At 44.3% G+C, this 15,844-nt stretch overlaps 1 protein-coding gene across 3 annotated transcripts; it reads left to right on the top strand.

The window, feature by feature from the left end:
• The first annotated feature begins 1,969 nt into the window (after positions 1-1,969).
• Positions 1,970-14,722, top strand: NCR3LG1 (natural killer cell cytotoxicity receptor 3 ligand 1). Of its 3 annotated transcripts, XM_022555733.3 has the most exons (6): positions 1,970-2,327; positions 3,576-3,923; positions 8,850-9,176; positions 11,614-11,719; positions 12,437-12,556; positions 14,468-14,722. In XM_022555733.3, the coding sequence occupies exons 1-5, from the start codon at positions 2,138-2,140 to the stop codon at positions 12,507-12,509; spliced, it is 1,044 nt and encodes a 347-aa protein (XP_022411441.2). In that variant the 5' UTR covers positions 1,970-2,137; the 3' UTR covers positions 12,510-12,556; positions 14,468-14,722. The 3 variants fall into 3 exon arrangements, with proteins under 3 accessions (XP_022411441.2, XP_022411440.2, XP_022411442.2); XM_022555732.3 differs by having other exon boundaries at positions 1,972-2,327; positions 12,437-14,721; XM_022555734.3 differs by having other exon boundaries at positions 1,982-2,327; positions 12,369-14,721.
• The last annotated feature ends 1,122 nt before the right edge of the window (positions 14,723-15,844 follow it).

Genomic DNA, 15,844 nt, shown 5'->3' with positions numbered 1-15,844 from the left:
TTCTAGGGCTGCTAGGGAAGTTTCCCAAATCATCAGGGATCCAGCACCCCTCTATTTTGCTGTCCCATTGTCCCCAATGTGTGACTTTTACACTGTGGTCCAAGATGTTTGCTGATGCTCTAGCTATTACATCTGCATTCCTGCCAGCAGATGCAGGAAAGGGTAAAGAGCATATCCCTCCCTTTAAAGACATTTCCCAGAAAGCACACAAAACACTTGCATTTATATTAATTGGGTCAGAACTTGGTCATATGGCCACAGTGAGCTTGTTCTGCAGATAAGGGAGAATGTAAATATTTGTTTAGTTACTGACAGTACCACTAACTCAAAATTCACTGTGCCAATAAGACTACTCTTTATTGGGATTTGATCCACAGCCCACAGGATACTGTAATTCTTACAACAGTCCTGCAGGGAAGATTTTACGACCTGAATTTTAGAGAAGTGGAAATCGAGGCTGTCAGGGGTAGAGGGGGTGAGGTAACTTGCCTTTTGTCCTGCAAAGAGCAGCTGGTGTAGCTGGCATTTGAGTCCAGGTCTGCCTGTGAGTTTCTGTAGGTTACACTCTTTTTAAAGATGTGAGAAAAATAATTAAATAGGATCAATGAGACTACTGGAATGCAAGATGCTGGAGAAAGAGATATGTGCGTTTATAACAACAGCAAATGCCACTTGTGTTCTGAACTTGGCAGTTAAATTGATTTTAAAGGTGGTCTGGAGATTGTAAAACTTGATCACTGAGCATTTTGTTTTGCTTGGAGAGGTCACAAGCCACATTTTGGTTAGTAAGGGGAAATGGGCTGTTTTCAGACATTTGACTGAAGCATCCTGGAAATATAAATTTAGCTTTAGGTTTCAGTAATATAAGATTTTTTTTTTAAAGAAATGTAAGTTGGAGCTGGTAGCAGATGTTCCTATTCTATAAGTTTGCTTTACAACAATATGAAAACAAGTGACATTCTTTACAGGTTGAAGGGTTTATTTTTTGTATGTCGGCTGAAAAAATACACGCATCCTAAAAGTTATGGGTTATTTTTAACATCTTTATTGGAGTATAATTGCTTTATAATGGTGTGTTAGTTTCTTCTGTATCACAAAGTGAATCAGATATACATATATCCCCATATCTCCTCGCTCTTGCGTCTCCCTCCCACCCTCCCTATCCCACCCCTCTAGGTGGTCACAGAGCACCCAGCTGACCTCCCTGTGCTATGCGGCTGCTTCCTACTAGCTATCTATTTTACATTCGGTAGTATATGTAAGTCAATGCCACTCTCTGAGTTATGTTTTATTCGGCGGGAACTTTTAGGACTTCAAGCCCAGGAGGCAGCATCTCAAGTAACCCTGAGAAAACTGCTCCAAGGAGGTGAGGGGGCGGGTTTTGCAACAAAGGGCAGGTAGTCGGGAACATCAAAAGATTATTGTAATTAAAGAAAACCAGATACCCCAAGTTAAGGAATTAAGCCCATTTCTACATATGGGAAGATGCAAGAGTCTGGGCTCACTGAAATCATTCCTTTGATATGTACCTCAACTATCTGGGGCCAGTGTCCTGTGTTTTTGTAGGGAGTGGCTGCGGTCTGCTGCTAGATGGCAGGTATTCTTTCCTTCCTGAGTTGCCTCAGGGCTCACCAGCTTACCTTCTGGTGGTGGCTACAATCCCCGGTGACTGTGACAGCCTCTGTTTACTGATATGTTAGGAAATAATCCATTTCTCAGTATCAAAATAAAGAATGACTTTCCAGAACCGTAAAAAAAAAAAAAAAAAGCAATGTTAGTTTATCATGCTGATGGTAAGAACAATTGCCCCCAATGCGCTCCTGCATAGTGGATCTTCCTTAGAGCAGCGCCCAGGCGATCGGATCCTGGCCTCAGATTACAAAGCGAACGTAGAGGCTGACGCGAACCCTGTGCCCCTGCCGGCCGGCGCGCTCGGATGTGGGGACTTCCGGCCCACTGCTCGCCGCTCCCACTGCCGGCGCGCGCGCGCAGCCGGTGGAGGTGTGACTGAGCAAGGCGCTGGCGGTAACTTTCCTTCTCTGTGAACGGAGCAACCAAAACGACTTCTCGCAGAGTTGCAGAGGTGCAAATGCGCCATTAACTAATTCTGCGTAAAGTTCCAGTCACCGCGCAAGAGATGTTCCGTCACCCACTCCTTAGGACCTGCCCACTCCTAAGAAGAAGAAAGCTACTAAGAGGAAGTTTGAGGGTGCAAGTTCCGGGAGGCTGTGGCCATGGCGCAGAGGGCGGGCGGCCCAACGTGGTGGGGTTCCGTGCTGTGTTCCCGGTTCTGGTGCTGGTCCTGGGGCTCACGCTGCCCACCGCAGGTAGGGCAGGAGGGAGAGAAGGAAGGAGGCAGGGAGGGAGGAGGGGTGGCTTTCGCTACGCAGTGAGGTCCGAGTCCGGCTGGGGCTAAATATCTTAAAAAGCCCCAACCAACCCTGAACTCTGTATTGTGAAATGCGGATTCATTTACTGATTCAACAGTTGTATACTGACGCCTACTATGTGCAGAGTCGGCACTTGTAGGAGTCTGTGAGCACACGCTCTGATGTTCTGTAAACCTCTGCCTCTCTTGTATCATGCCAGTTGCTGGAACGGAGAGGCGTGAAATAAGAAATTTACTCTGGGACTTCCCTGGTGGTCCAGTGGTTGAGACTCCACGCTTCCACTGCAGGGGGCACGGGTTCGATCCCTGGTTGGGGAACTAAGATCCCGCATGCATGCTGCCAAAACAACAGCAACAACAAGTTTATTTCCCACAGTTCTGGAAGCCTGGAAGTCCATGATCAAGGTGCTGACTGATTTGGTTCCTGGTGAGGGACCCCTTCCCGGCTTGTAGGTGAACACTTTCTTACTATATCCTCAGGTTTGGAGAGATGTCTCATATTTCTCATGTCTCTTATTTTTTATTTTTATTTATTTATTTTTTGGCTGCGTGGCATGTGGGATCTTAATTCCCCGATCAGGGACCAAACCCATGTCCCCTGCAGTGGAAGCACAGAGTCTAAACCACTGGACCGCCAGGAAACTCCCTCTCATGTCTCTTATAAGAGCACTAATCTGATTCATGAGGGCTCACCCTCATGACCTAATTATCTCCCAAAGGCCCCTCCTCCAAATACCATCACACTGGGGATTAGGCCACAACATATGAATTTGGTGGGGACACAAACAGTCCATAACACATCCCCCAAACACATTTGTGGATTAGAAGCAACATTGCTAAGATGGCAATACTTGCCAAATTGATCTACAGATTCAGTTCAATTCCTATTAGAAACTTAGCTGACTTCTTTGTAGAAATTGATAAACTGTTTCTCAAATTCCTCTGAAATTGCAAGGCACCCAGCATAGCCAAAACAATCTTGGGGAAAAAAAATAAAAATAAAAAAATTGAAGGAGTTTATGTGGATTAATGAGGGGCCATAAACTAAGGGCCTTTGTATCTGAAGACCCCTCCCCCCGTCCCCACAAAAAGGGAAGTTGTTTCCAATTATATGGCAGTGTTTTAGAGCCCCAGGTCTATGTTTCTTCCAAGGGTCTTCCATAACACAGTTCTCACATTGCCCCAGGTTTTCTGGAAGTGGAGATGGCAGGGAGGACTCAGATGGTTTTCCTGAATGAAAATGCGACTATCTTTTGCAAGATCCCTGGTTTCCCACACCTGGACATCAACAGTATGGGTATCACCTGGTTTCGGAAGGCTCAGTTGTCTGAAATAGAGATCAAACTGTTTGAATTTTTTGGAGACCACAAAGTGGCGTTCCGACCTGGAGCCAACGTGTCTCCATGGAGGCTGAAGAGGGGAGATGCCTCACTGCAGCTGCCTGGGGTCCAACTGTGGGAAGCAGGAGAGTACCGATGTGAGTTGGTGGTCACTCCTCAGAAGGCACAGGGGAGAGTCTGGCTGGAGGTTGTAGGTGAGTGCCTGAGGGCAGTGCCCTGTGATTCCCATGGTGATGGGGCTTGGGGTGGAGATGTAGATGGGCCAAGTGGAGCAGAGCATGGGCCTAGGAGTCACATAGATGTGGGTTTGAGTCCTGGGCTTCCATGGACTTCTAGACAACTTTGGACAAGTTATTAATCACGCTGAATCTCAATGCCCTTCCCTCTAAACAAATGTAATAGTACTTTTCTAAGAGGATTGATTGTAGGGAAGAGGCTATGAAAAATGCAAGGAGGATGCTTAGAATAGCGTTTGGCCCATTTTAAGTTCGCAGTAAAAGATAGTCAAAGTAATTATATAATTTCCTTGGTGTGTGGACAGTTAGTCTTCACTGAAGAGGTACCTCTGAAAGGTAGCTGGGGAAGGAGAGAGATTGCACTCTGGTTCCATGGATCTGAATCCTATTCTGTCTAACTTTGTTGCTTCCAAACTGAGTGATTGGGTCAGCCATTTAACATCTTTACACGTGAATTTTCCCATGTGCAAATGAATTTTCCATGTGCAAAATGAGGCAATAAGTCATACCTGCCTCATAGTGTTCTGAGGATTACACAAGATCATGTATGAAAATGCTCTGCCAGTGCTGTTGTGAGGTAGGTGCTCAGTCAAGATTTATAACAACACTTTTCCCTAAACACGTTTTTGAGCTCCACTTTCTTCTATTATAAATAGGTCAGATACTCTGTGGATGAGCTTGGGGCTGCCATAACAAAACACCACTGACTGGGTGGCTTAAACAACAGAAATTTATTTTCTCACAATTCTGGAGTCTAGAAGTCTGAGATCAAGGTGACAGCAGGGTTGGTTTCTTCAGAGGCCTCTCTCCTTGGCTTGTAGGTGCTTGTCTTCTCCCTGTGTCTTCACCCCCTCTTCCCTCTGTATTTGTGTATCCTAATCTCCTCTTCTTACAAAGACATCAGTCATATTAGATTAGGATTCAACCTAATGATCTCATTTAACTTACCAACCTCAATAAAAACCCTACCTTCAAATATAGTCATAGTCTGAGGGACTAGGACTAGGGATTAGGACTTCAACATATGAATTTGGGGGGGCATACAATTCAGCCTGTAACTGAGGGGCAGTGTCTGTGAGCCCTCCATAATTGTACTTAAGACTTTGAATGTTTTGTACATATTAATTTTGGTAATGGGGATGTATGTTAGAATTCATTTCCTCTGCAACTGACAGAAAGCCTAAAATAAAAGGGTTTTTTCTCCCAAAAATTAGATACACTTTATTTTTCAGAAGAGTTTTAGATTTACAGAGAAATTGGAAAGTTAGTACCGAGTTCCCATATTACTCTTGCCTCCACACCCCACTTGCCCCATTAGTATCATCTTGTATTTATGGTATATTTGTTATAATTGATGAATTGATTATTCATTAATAATGTTCTCTTTGGGTTAGTATTTAGTTCTCTTTGGGTTAGTTCTCTTTGGGTTAGTATTAGTATGGTATATCTTTCTCAATCCTTTTACTTTTAATCTATTTGGGTCCTCATATTTAAAGTGGGTTTCTTGTAGAAAGCACATGTTTGAGTCTTTTTTTTATCCACTATGACAGTCTCCGTCTTTTAGTTGATGGAGTTAGACCATTCATTTAAAGTGATTGCGTATATAGTTGGACTGATATGTATTGTGTTTGTATCTGTTTTCTATTTGGTGCCCTTTGTTTTTTAAATTTTTTAAATTTAATTTTCCGCCTCTTTTTATGCCTTCTCTGGGTTTTTTTTTGGTTTTTTTTTGTTTTTTTGCGGTACGCGGGCCTCTTACTGTTGTGGCCTCTCCCGTTGCAGAGCACAGGCTCTGGACGCGCAGGCTCAGCGGCCATGGCTCACAGGCCTAGCTGCTCCGCGGCATGTGGGATCTTCCTGGACCGGGGCACGAACCCGTGTCGCTTGCATCAGCAGGCAGACTCTCAACCACTGCACCACCAGGGAAGCCCCCCCTTCTCTGGTTTTAATTGAATATTTTATATGATACCATTTTCTCTCTTTTCTCTGTATATCAATTATACTTATTTAAAATTTATTTTAATGGTTGTCCTAGAGTTTGCAGTGTACATTTACAACTAATTTAAGTCTGCTTTCAAATAACACTGTATTGCTCCATGGGTAGTACAGGTCGTTAATAACAGAGTATTTCCAGTTCTTCTCTCCCATCTCTTATAACATTACTGTCATTCATTTAACTTTTTCATATGCTGTAACCACGCAGTACATTGTTGCTATTATTATTTTGAATGAACACAATGATCTGTTAGATCAGTTAAGCATAAGAAAAATAAATGTTTTATTTTGCCTTCATTTATTCCTTCTCTGACACTCTTCCTTTCTTTTTGTAGATTCTAGTTTCTGACCTATATCATTCTCCGTCTCTCTGAAGAACTTCTTTTAACATGTAGCAAAGCAGGTCTACTGGTGACAGATTTCCTCAGTTTTTGTCTGTCTGAGAAAGTATACTTCATTTTTGAAGGGTAATTCTTCTGGATATAGGAGTCTAGATTGGTGGGGCTTTCTTTCTTCGAATACTTTAAATATTTCACTCCACTCTCTTCTTTCTTGCATTTAAGAAGTCCCATGTCATCCTTATCCTTGTTCCTCTATAGGTAAGTTATTTTTTTCCTCTGGCTTCTTTCAAGATTTTCTCTTTGTTTTTTTGCATTTTGAATATGGTATACCTAGGTATAAATTTTTTTTTTTTCTTTTTTTGCTATTTTTCTGCTCGGTGTTGTCTGAGCTTCCTGGATCTGTGCTTTGGTGTCTGTCATTAATTTTGGAAAATTCTCAGCCATTATTTTTCAAAATGTTTCTTCTGCTCCTTTCTCTTTTCTTCTTCTGGTATTCCTATTACATATGTTACCTTTTGCTGTCATCTCACAGTTCTTGGATATTCTGTTCCCTTCTGGTTTTTTTCCCCATTCTTTTTTCTCTTTGCATTTCAGTTTGGGAAGTTTCCATTGACATGTTTAAGCTAGCTAATTCTTTCCTTGGCACTGTGAAGTTTACTGATGAGCCCATCAGAGGCATTCTTCATTTCTTTTATAATGTTTTTGATTTCTAGCATTTCCTTTTGATTCTTTCTTAAAGTTTCCATCTGTCTATTTACATTATCCATTTGTTCTTGCATATTGTCTGCTTTTTCCATTAGTGCTCTTAACATTTTAATCATTATTTAGAATTCTCTATCTGATAATTCTAAAATCTGTGTCATACGAAAGTCTTGTTCTGAGGCTTGCTTTGTCTTTTCATACTTTTCAGCATGCCTTGTAATTTTTTGTTGAAAACCAGATATTATGTATCAGGTAGTAAGAACTGAGGTGAATAGGCTTTTGGTGTGAGAGTCTATGTTGCTTTGGCTAGGCGTTAGGCTGTGTTTAGTGTTAATGCTGTACCTGTAGGTGCCAGAGTTTTCCCCCTTCCTTGTTTTGTTTGAATTTCCCTATGAACACCTTAAACAGAGCCTGTGTTTAACATCTCTCTCAGTTGTAATCTGTTACCATTCTGGAACTCTGTTGATGTAGTGGTAAGGTGTTGTGGAGGAGAAGCAGTCTATACTCTTATGGTTAAATCTCATTCTTTTGAGTTGCCTGAGCCCCTAGGCTGTCTCACCTTCAGAAGTGTTTCTAGGTGAGGCGGGAAGGCTAGAGGGGGCTGGAGTTGGCTAATCATCACTATCCCAGGTCAAGCAAGACTCTGGCAAAGTCTTTTCCCTTGAGAGCATCCTTTATTATGGAGAATGCACTGGGTATATTTTTAAATAGTTACTTTTCCTCTCCCCATTGCTCACAATAGGAGGGAATTTTTCTTGGATCTTCACAGTGAGAGCGTGGTGGGATTCTGGGAGGTAAAACTCATGAAAGTGTTGTGACCCACCCCTAAGACTGGGCCTTTAGGAGTTTTTTTATTCTCAATCTAGTCCACACTTATCCTTTAGCAATTTGTCAGCGTTACTGCTTAAGTGTGTCGACCAGTTTATTACTCCAGTACCTTCTGCTTAAGGTTTTATGATCTCGGCTGTGATTCTCTCAATCTGCCTGTCTTTTTTCAGGGTGGTGGTTTGCCCTGTCACCTCAATTCTCTGATGGATCTAAGAAAAGCTGTGGATTTACAGTTTGTTCAGCTCAGCTTTTTTTCCTGTTATGAGGATAGAAGTGATGACTTTAGGTCTTTACATGTCAGAGGGAAGCGAGAAGTCAATAGTGCTTTTAAGAAGGTAGTTTATTTTCCTTTCACAAAACTGTGGCCAACCCAGGGCATGTATGGCAGTTCTGTGATCATCTAGGACCCAGGATCCTTTTATGTCATCACTTTGCCATCCTCAACCTGCATTTCCACCTTGTGCTTGGAAATGTCTTCTCCATCTCCAGCCATGACATGGTATTGCAGCCATTCTGCAGGAAGGAAGAAGTGGAGGGGGAGAGACACTGTTCTTTTCTTTAAGATACCCTTGTTATTTCAGGAGACTTCTTAGAAATTGCTCTCACTACTTCTGAATACATGCAAACTTCCAGACCCTTAGTTCATATGCCTACACCCAGCTGCAGAGAAAGGTGGGAGAAGTAGCTTTAACTTGGAGGTGTCTTTGAAGAATAGAGATTCGCAGCAATTAGCAGTCTCTGCCACAACACTGTTCCAAGGCTTTCCTCAGATTCTCAACCGTGTCTATGACACAGAGGGGCTTAAGAAACTCTGCTTTATAAAATTGCTGTGAGTTTCGGGGTCACAGCATATCGGCACCCTGCCAGCACTGGGACCAGCATACCCAGAACATTTAGCCTAGGCAGAATACCATTCAGTTTACTCACCTTTCCTGAAGGCTTGCCATGGGTCTGACATTGGGCTGATAATAAGCAAGTCCCTACCTACCCTCAAGGCATGATTTCTCTCCCCTGGCAGCTCACCCAGTCAGTAGCTTGTTTCTGGAGCGAGCTGTGGTGAAAGATAATGAAGACAAACATATTTTGTGTAAGTCAAGTGGATTCTACCCAGAGGATATTAACATAACGTGGAAAAGGTGGACCCAGAAGGATCCCCAGTTCCAGGAGATTTCTGAGGACGTTATCACTGGCCCCACCATGAAGAATAAGGATGGTACATTTAATATCACTAGCTACTTGAGGCTGAAGCCCTCTCTGGAAGACAATGTGACCATCTACCAGTGTGTGGTATGGCATGTATCCTCACTCATGTGCCAGAGTTTCAACTTCACCCCGATTCTGATAGGTAAGCAGCCCCCTAGACATTTCCCCATCTCTTCATCTTGAGGGGAATATAATATCAACTTTGGTTCCCACACAGTCTAGGGGAATATGGGGGCCAATAGGGAAGGAGAGAAAGCTTGGTCTGGTTTAGCTCAGCCCCAGAGTCAGCAGTCCAGATTAGGTCCTTAACCTGGGACAGATGGTCTAATAGGTAGAGAGTGGTGATGACCTGGCTTCCAGGGTCATGGCTCTGGTCCTGCTGGTCCAATGCATCTGCCTAGAGGTGAGGGAGGTAAGGAAGGCAGAGGCTAACTAGTGGCCCTGGGAAATGTGGTCAGGGTGTGCCAGGTGGGGCTTGGGATGGCCCTGAAGGGAGAGAGAAATTGTTCCTGGAAGTAAGGACTAGGGATTGTGTGGGTGGGTGGTGTGTGCAGGGATGTGTTTAGCATATGTGTGGGGCATGGGGAATATGAAATTGAAATATGCTTTGTGTGTATGGTATAAGGGATTTGTCTGGGTGATATGTATATGTCTTAGTCTGTATGGGCTGCTATTGGGTTGGCCAAAAGGTTCATTCGTTTTTTTCCATAAGATGGCTCTATTAGCACTTAGTTGTCTTTAACTTCATTCAAAACAATTTTGTTAGATTGTACGTGACAGCTGTCATATCAGTGTGCATTTAAAAAAAGACATCAAAATTGGTGAATTTTTGTGTAGCCATTTTAATATTGAAGATGGAAGGAAAAAAAGCAACATTTTTGGCATATTATGCTTTATTATTTCAAGAAAAGTAAAAACACAACCGAAATACAAAAAAGACTTGTGCAGTGTATGGAGAAGGTTGCTGTGACTGATCAAATGTGTCGAAAGTGGTTTGCGAAGTTTTGTGCTGGAGATTTCTTGCTGGACGATGCTCCACGGTCAGGTAGACCAGTTGAAGTTGATAGCGATCAAATCAAGACATTAATTGAGAACAATCAACATTATACCACGCAGGAGATAGCCAACATGCTCAAAATATCCAAACCAAGCGTTGAAAATCATTTGCACCAGCTTGGTTATGTTCATCTCTTTGATGTTTGGGTTGCACATAAGTTAAGCAAAAAAAACCTTCTTGACCATATTTCTGCATGCGATTCTCTACTTAAACATAACGAAAATGTTCTGTTTTTAAAACAAATCGTGACGGGCGATGAAAACTGGATACTGTACAATAACATGAAACGGAAGAGATCGTAGGCAAGCGAATTGAACCACCACCAGCCACACAAAATGCCAGTCTTCATCCAAAGAAGGTGATGTGTATATGGTGGGATTGGAAGGGAGTCCTCTATTATGAGCTCCTTCCGGAAAACCAAACGATTAATTCCAACAAGTACTGCTCCCAATTAGACCAACTGAAAGCAGTACTTGACGAAAAGCATCCAGGATTAGTCAACAGAAAACACATAATCTTCCATCAGGATAATGTAACACCACATGTTTCTTTGATGACCAGGCAAAAACTGTTACAGCTTGGCCGGGAAGTTCTGATTCATCTGCTGTATTCACCAGACATTGCACCTTTGGATTTCCATTTATTTAGGTCTTTACAAAATTCTCTTAATGGAAAAAAATTCAATTCCCTGGAAGACTATAAAAGGCACCTGCAACAGTTCTTTGCTCAAAAAGATTAAAAGTTTTGGGAAGAGGGAATTATGAAGTTGCCTGAAAAACAGAAGATAGTGGAACAAAAGGGTGAATACATTGTTCAATAAGTTCTTGGTGAAAATGAAGAATGTGTCTTTTATTTTTACTTAAAAATCGAAGGCACGTTTTGGCCAACCCAATACAACAAATTGCCACAGACTGGGTCACTTACAAACAACAGAACTTTATTTTTCACGGTTCTGGAGGCTGGAATTCTGAGATTAGTGTGCCACTATGGCTGAGAGCCCTTTTCCAGGTTTCAGACTTCTCATGGTGTCCTCACATGGTGGAAGGGGTGAGGGATCTCTCGAAGGCCTCCTTTATAAGGCACTAATCTGACTCATGAGGGCTCCACCCTCATGACCTAAAGCTCCCCAAAGCCCCACCTCCTAATACCATTGTATTGGGCATTAGGATTTCAACATAAGAATTTTGAGGGGAGATAGACATTCAGTCTATAGCAGTATACAAGTGATACAGGGTAGTGTAGTAGTATGGAAGCTTTGAACGTGTGCATGGTATGTGTATATTGTATGTGGTGTTTGATATTGTGGTGTTTTTCTGGCAAGTGCTAAGCAGGCTGTTTGATGTGTGAAGGTGTTAAGTGATAGGATGGAGGATGCAAAGACGTGTGGCAGAAGGTTGGTGGTTCTATCTCTGACAGGGAAGATGATACACAGCCACAGAGATCCTAGAAGCAGTCGTGTGGTCTTCTTTGGCCCCTGCCAGTAGGTTTCCTCTTAATGTTCTCCTCTTCTTTCTCTCTGCAGAATCTGAGAAGAAAACTGACTTGTGGATTGTTTGGTTGTATATTGGATTGATCTCTACTGGACTGATCGTATTAATTTTATTTTTATGTTTTTTTCTTTGGAAAAGGTAAGAGGCTGCAAAGCAAAGTTTAGACTTATGTTTTGGAGTAGGCTCTGGGAATTCAGAATTCATGGCCAATGCATGGTGTTGGAGAGTTCTCAGGGTTGATGCTGGGATATTCTAAGTGTGTTTATGGTGTGTGGCTTTTTCTGATGTGTTGGGGAGGAACTGTCTCATTTGGTCTCCATGTGGTGGCCTGGGACTCTGAGGAGATGCATTGTAAAGCCCCTCTGCCTTCTCATAATAAAGTCTCACTGTAAATCAAACCTGACCTCACGGTTCACACCAGGCCTGTGAGTGATGTGGGCTGCACTAGTGTTCTCACATATAGAATCCACAGCTCAGAGAGGGGAATTCCTTCCCCCAGTTGCTCATATTTTGTTAATAGCTCAATGAGATAACTTACCACCCAGATTTTACTGGTTTAACCAAGAACGTCTAACCCTAGCGAGGGTGTTTCCAAACTAAAACATGTTTCCAAACATGTTTATCCCTCTGGCCCACATAGCAAATAAAATAACTCAGGCTGTTGTTAAGACCAGTGTAAATGGGTTGGTTAAATGGTTCTAGGTAATAAAATTGCCTCCAGTTATTTATGAGCCTGCCAAGGCAGAATCTGTGCAATAGCTAATATATCTCATTATAAATGCTTTAGGAAAAGCAGAACAATCGATTAATCAAGAAAAAAGGCTGTTTGTCTAAAGTTGACCAACTGATTCATAGAGCCTGCTGGAGGGTGAGGGACACCGGAATCAGAGCCTGCCAGAGGATGAGAGACCCTGGAAGCTGGAGCTAGTTGCTCTAGTGGAGGCCAGTCTGGATCAGATGACAGCCACCGGACATGTAAGCAAATCTAGCTAAGATCATCAGCATCAACAGAACCAACTCTCAAATGCATGAGAAATACTTATTTTTTCTTTTTCTTTTTCTTTTTTTGGTGGATGGGCTGTGTCACGGCATGTGGGATCTTAATATTCCCGGCCAGGGCTCGAACCCATGTCCCCTACAGTGGAAGCATGGAGTCGTAACCACTGGAGCGCCAGGGAAGACGCTTTTTCTTTCTTTCTTTTTTTGAGAAATACTTATTTTTTCAAAGCCACTGTGTTTTAGGGTGGTTTGTTACATAGCAAAAGCTAACTGATACAGCTTCCCAGGAAGCTGAATTTTGACCCAAAAGTGTGGTTGCCGTGGAGATGTGCTGCTGAGAGCCCCTCCAAGACAGAGCCTGCTATGAAGAGTGTACTTAGCCACCATGTTCCAGCTATGGCATCTCAGGGATCTGCTGTAGCTTTTGAGCTTATGCCATGCTGTCCTGGCCAGCCAATGGCCGATCAAGGCAGGAATCTTTGGAGCTCCCTGTTGGGGTGGCTGAGATTTTCTTGGAGTTGCACTGTCATATGACGCTCTTGCTAGCCAATCGTCCTTTCTTCCTCCCTTCACAGGTAGAAGACCTATGTCAAAGTTTCAGTCAGAACTGTAGTTATTTGCTTCCGTCTGGTTTACGCTGGAGTATCTTCCCTTCCCCAATAATAATGGCATTATGGGAAAAACTGGAGTTGATCAAGTGAAGAGTACACAGAGGCAGGGCTGCGTAATAAATTGTGTGGTGTATCACTGCTTTACTCATTGGCATCAGTGCCTGGAAGGACCTAAGTATGGGGGACAGAGAGAAGTTCACACTCCTGTACCCAAGTTGGCCAGTCTAGGTGGCCTGTCTTTCACATCACTCCAGAGTTGGGCCAGCCCAGAGTGGAAATAGAGTAGGGTGTAGGTAGATGAAGATGTACAATGCCCCAGTCAGGTGGTCCTGGCACAGAGGATGCCAGTAGTCTAGATTCTAATGCAACAAACCCACTCTCTGGAACTCAGTTCTGACCTTAATCCCATTGTTCGGCCTTTCCGCAATTCCTTTCAAGTTGGAACAGATCTGTTGTTCTTCAGGCCTGCCCCAGTCTAGGGTCAGCAGCATTCATGTCTTCTTCCCCCAAGTCTTCTGCATGTCTTGGTACAATAGGGTGTCTGACACTGGACCTGGGGAGACCTCAAAGGCGAGCCCAGAGATGTGTGGGGAGCCAGGGCTACTCCCTGTAGCAAGCTCCCTAGGAAAGTTCTCCCTAAAAGAAGATGTTGGAGAGGAACTCAAGAGCAGGACAGAGCTGGGAGGATGCTACCTGAGGAGAATGGGTTCTATAGAAGCTGGGTGAGTCCTCCCCAGCAGAAAGGCTGGACGTCCACCTTAGTGGGCCACATGTGGGCCATGCAGTGACTGGCTGGAGATGCCAAATCCAGAGGCATTAGGCCTGAGCAGGTTTCCAGTATGGCTAATGGGCTAGTTTTCCCAGACTAGCAATTCAGTTTCACTACTGGAAGAGGGTGGCTTGGCTTCCCTCCTCTCTTGAACTCAGGACTGAGGCCCAGGACACATGTCACAACACCTGGTGTGAGTTGGGGACAGACAGGAGTGGCAGATGTGCCCCATTAGTCTGCATTGCCACCTGACTGGCTGTGGGAAAGGTAGCCTGGAAGGTAGGGACCCCAGTCCATTTGCAAGAAGACAGAAGATGGAGGGTTCATCATACACATGGGTGGGAGAAAGTGTTGGTGAGGTCCTGTAATAGGGAAGAACCTTTGTATTCTATTACAAGTTAATCACTAAAGGGATGTTGCCTATAAGCTTAAATTATACATAATGGCCCGTCCCTGGGAACCCTGCCTCCCACGTAATGAGTATTAAGCTAAAATACCTTTGTTTAGCTCAAAGGAAACATCCTGACCAGGCCCACCTGTGAATGACTGCAGGAAGGAAGAAATTAACACATACCCTCTGGAGGCTGACAGGAACCAGGACATGTTTGACTTTACCCCCTCCCCTTTTAGTATAAAAGAAGCCTGAATTTCTAACTCAGGCAAGATGGTTCTTAGGGGCACGAGCCCACCACCTTCTCCGTCTGCTGGCTTTATGAATAAAGTCGCTGTTCTTTGCCCCAACAACTCGTCTCTTGATTTATTGGCCTGGCATGTGGCGAGCAGTACAAGCTTGGACTCAGTTAAGAGTCCCTCTGGCTCCCTTGGTGTTTTGGACATGATCTAGGCTGTCACTTACCATAGCTGAGTCTGTATCAGTCTCAAATCTGGGACCTTCCTGAGTTGTGCTTTCCCTTCCTGTTCTTGGTCTAGAGACATGACGCTTGAGATCAAGGTGGCACCCCTAGAGAAAGGTGGCGCTCAGGAAATTGGGACTGTGCAGCAGGGGGAAGGGAGCAGGGCTGTGGTTTGAGACAGACTCGGGTTCAAATCTTGGGCCTGCCACTTACTAGCTGTGAGATGTTAGCAAGTTAACACCAAGTCTGATCCCGACCCCTCATCTGCAAACCCAGAGAACAGTGCCTCTGTCAGCACTGGACCGCAGTGACCTGAGATACATCCTTGGGATCTGGAGAGCCAGTTCTGCACACAGGGTGTGGACGAGCTTGGACTGCTACATCTGCTCTCACGTGACACCCAGTGCTGTCCTCGAGGCGGAATATCAGAAACAAAATTCTCACAAAAGTTCCTGCTGGGCTGAGTGGAGCTCAGGGGAGCTCCCTTGTCTAGTTTAGACAAGTGCCTTAAAAAGGGGGTGCCCCCAAATGGTGGGAGCACTGTGAGTGGACAAGAACATCCGGTGGAGGGTGTCAAGGAAGGTCTGGTCCAGCTGTCCCTCCATGCCTGGAACTTTCCAGCTCCTCCCTGAGCTAAGCCTAAAGGCTAGGGGTCTCAGAGCGGAAAGCCTAGGACCAGTGGTTCTGAGTTTTGGGGATCAAGTAGGTCTTGTCTGTGGTCAGCAGGTGGCGCTGAGCCCTCAGTTCTGCCGGTTCACTGTCACCAGCTCTTTAAGGTGCATGAGGGAGTGGAGGAAGGTTACTCTGGATGGTCCCCAGAGAAGGTGCTGCCCAGGGGCTTCTCATTAGTGAGTCTGGCCTCCTGCTCTGGTCTTAAGGATGGTCAAGCTGAGTCCCAAGAGCCAGGCACTGTCCCCAGAACTCTGGGCCAGCTCTGAGGAGCTTCTCATCCCTTCTTCCTCTAAGCCAGAAACAGGTCAGCTCAGCAAAGAATCAATGTTGGGGGGTCTGTGGGTGCAGAGAGGGGGCT

The sequence above is a fragment of the Delphinapterus leucas genome, chromosome 7 (genome assembly GCF_059928025.1).
Source record: "Delphinapterus leucas isolate spDelLeu-1000000601 "Yukka" chromosome 7, BTC_Dleu_Yukka2, whole genome shotgun sequence".
Taxonomy (NCBI): Eukaryota; Metazoa; Chordata; class Mammalia; order Artiodactyla; family Monodontidae; genus Delphinapterus; species Delphinapterus leucas.
This window is presented reverse-complemented; position numbering and strand designations above follow the sequence as displayed.

Coding starts and splice junctions, on each gene's coding strand:
- NCR3LG1 (XM_022555733.3), top strand. CDS start 2,138: ATGTTCCGTCACCCACTCCTTAGGACCTGCCCACTCCTAAGAAGAAGA. Junction 2,328..3,575: donor GCTCACGCTGCCCACCGCAG/GTAGGGCAGGAG, acceptor ACATTGCCCCAG/GTTTTCTGGAAGTGGAGATG. Junction 3,924..8,849: donor AGTCTGGCTGGAGGTTGTAG/GTGAGTGCCTGA, acceptor CTCCCCTGGCAG/CTCACCCAGTCAGTAGCTTG.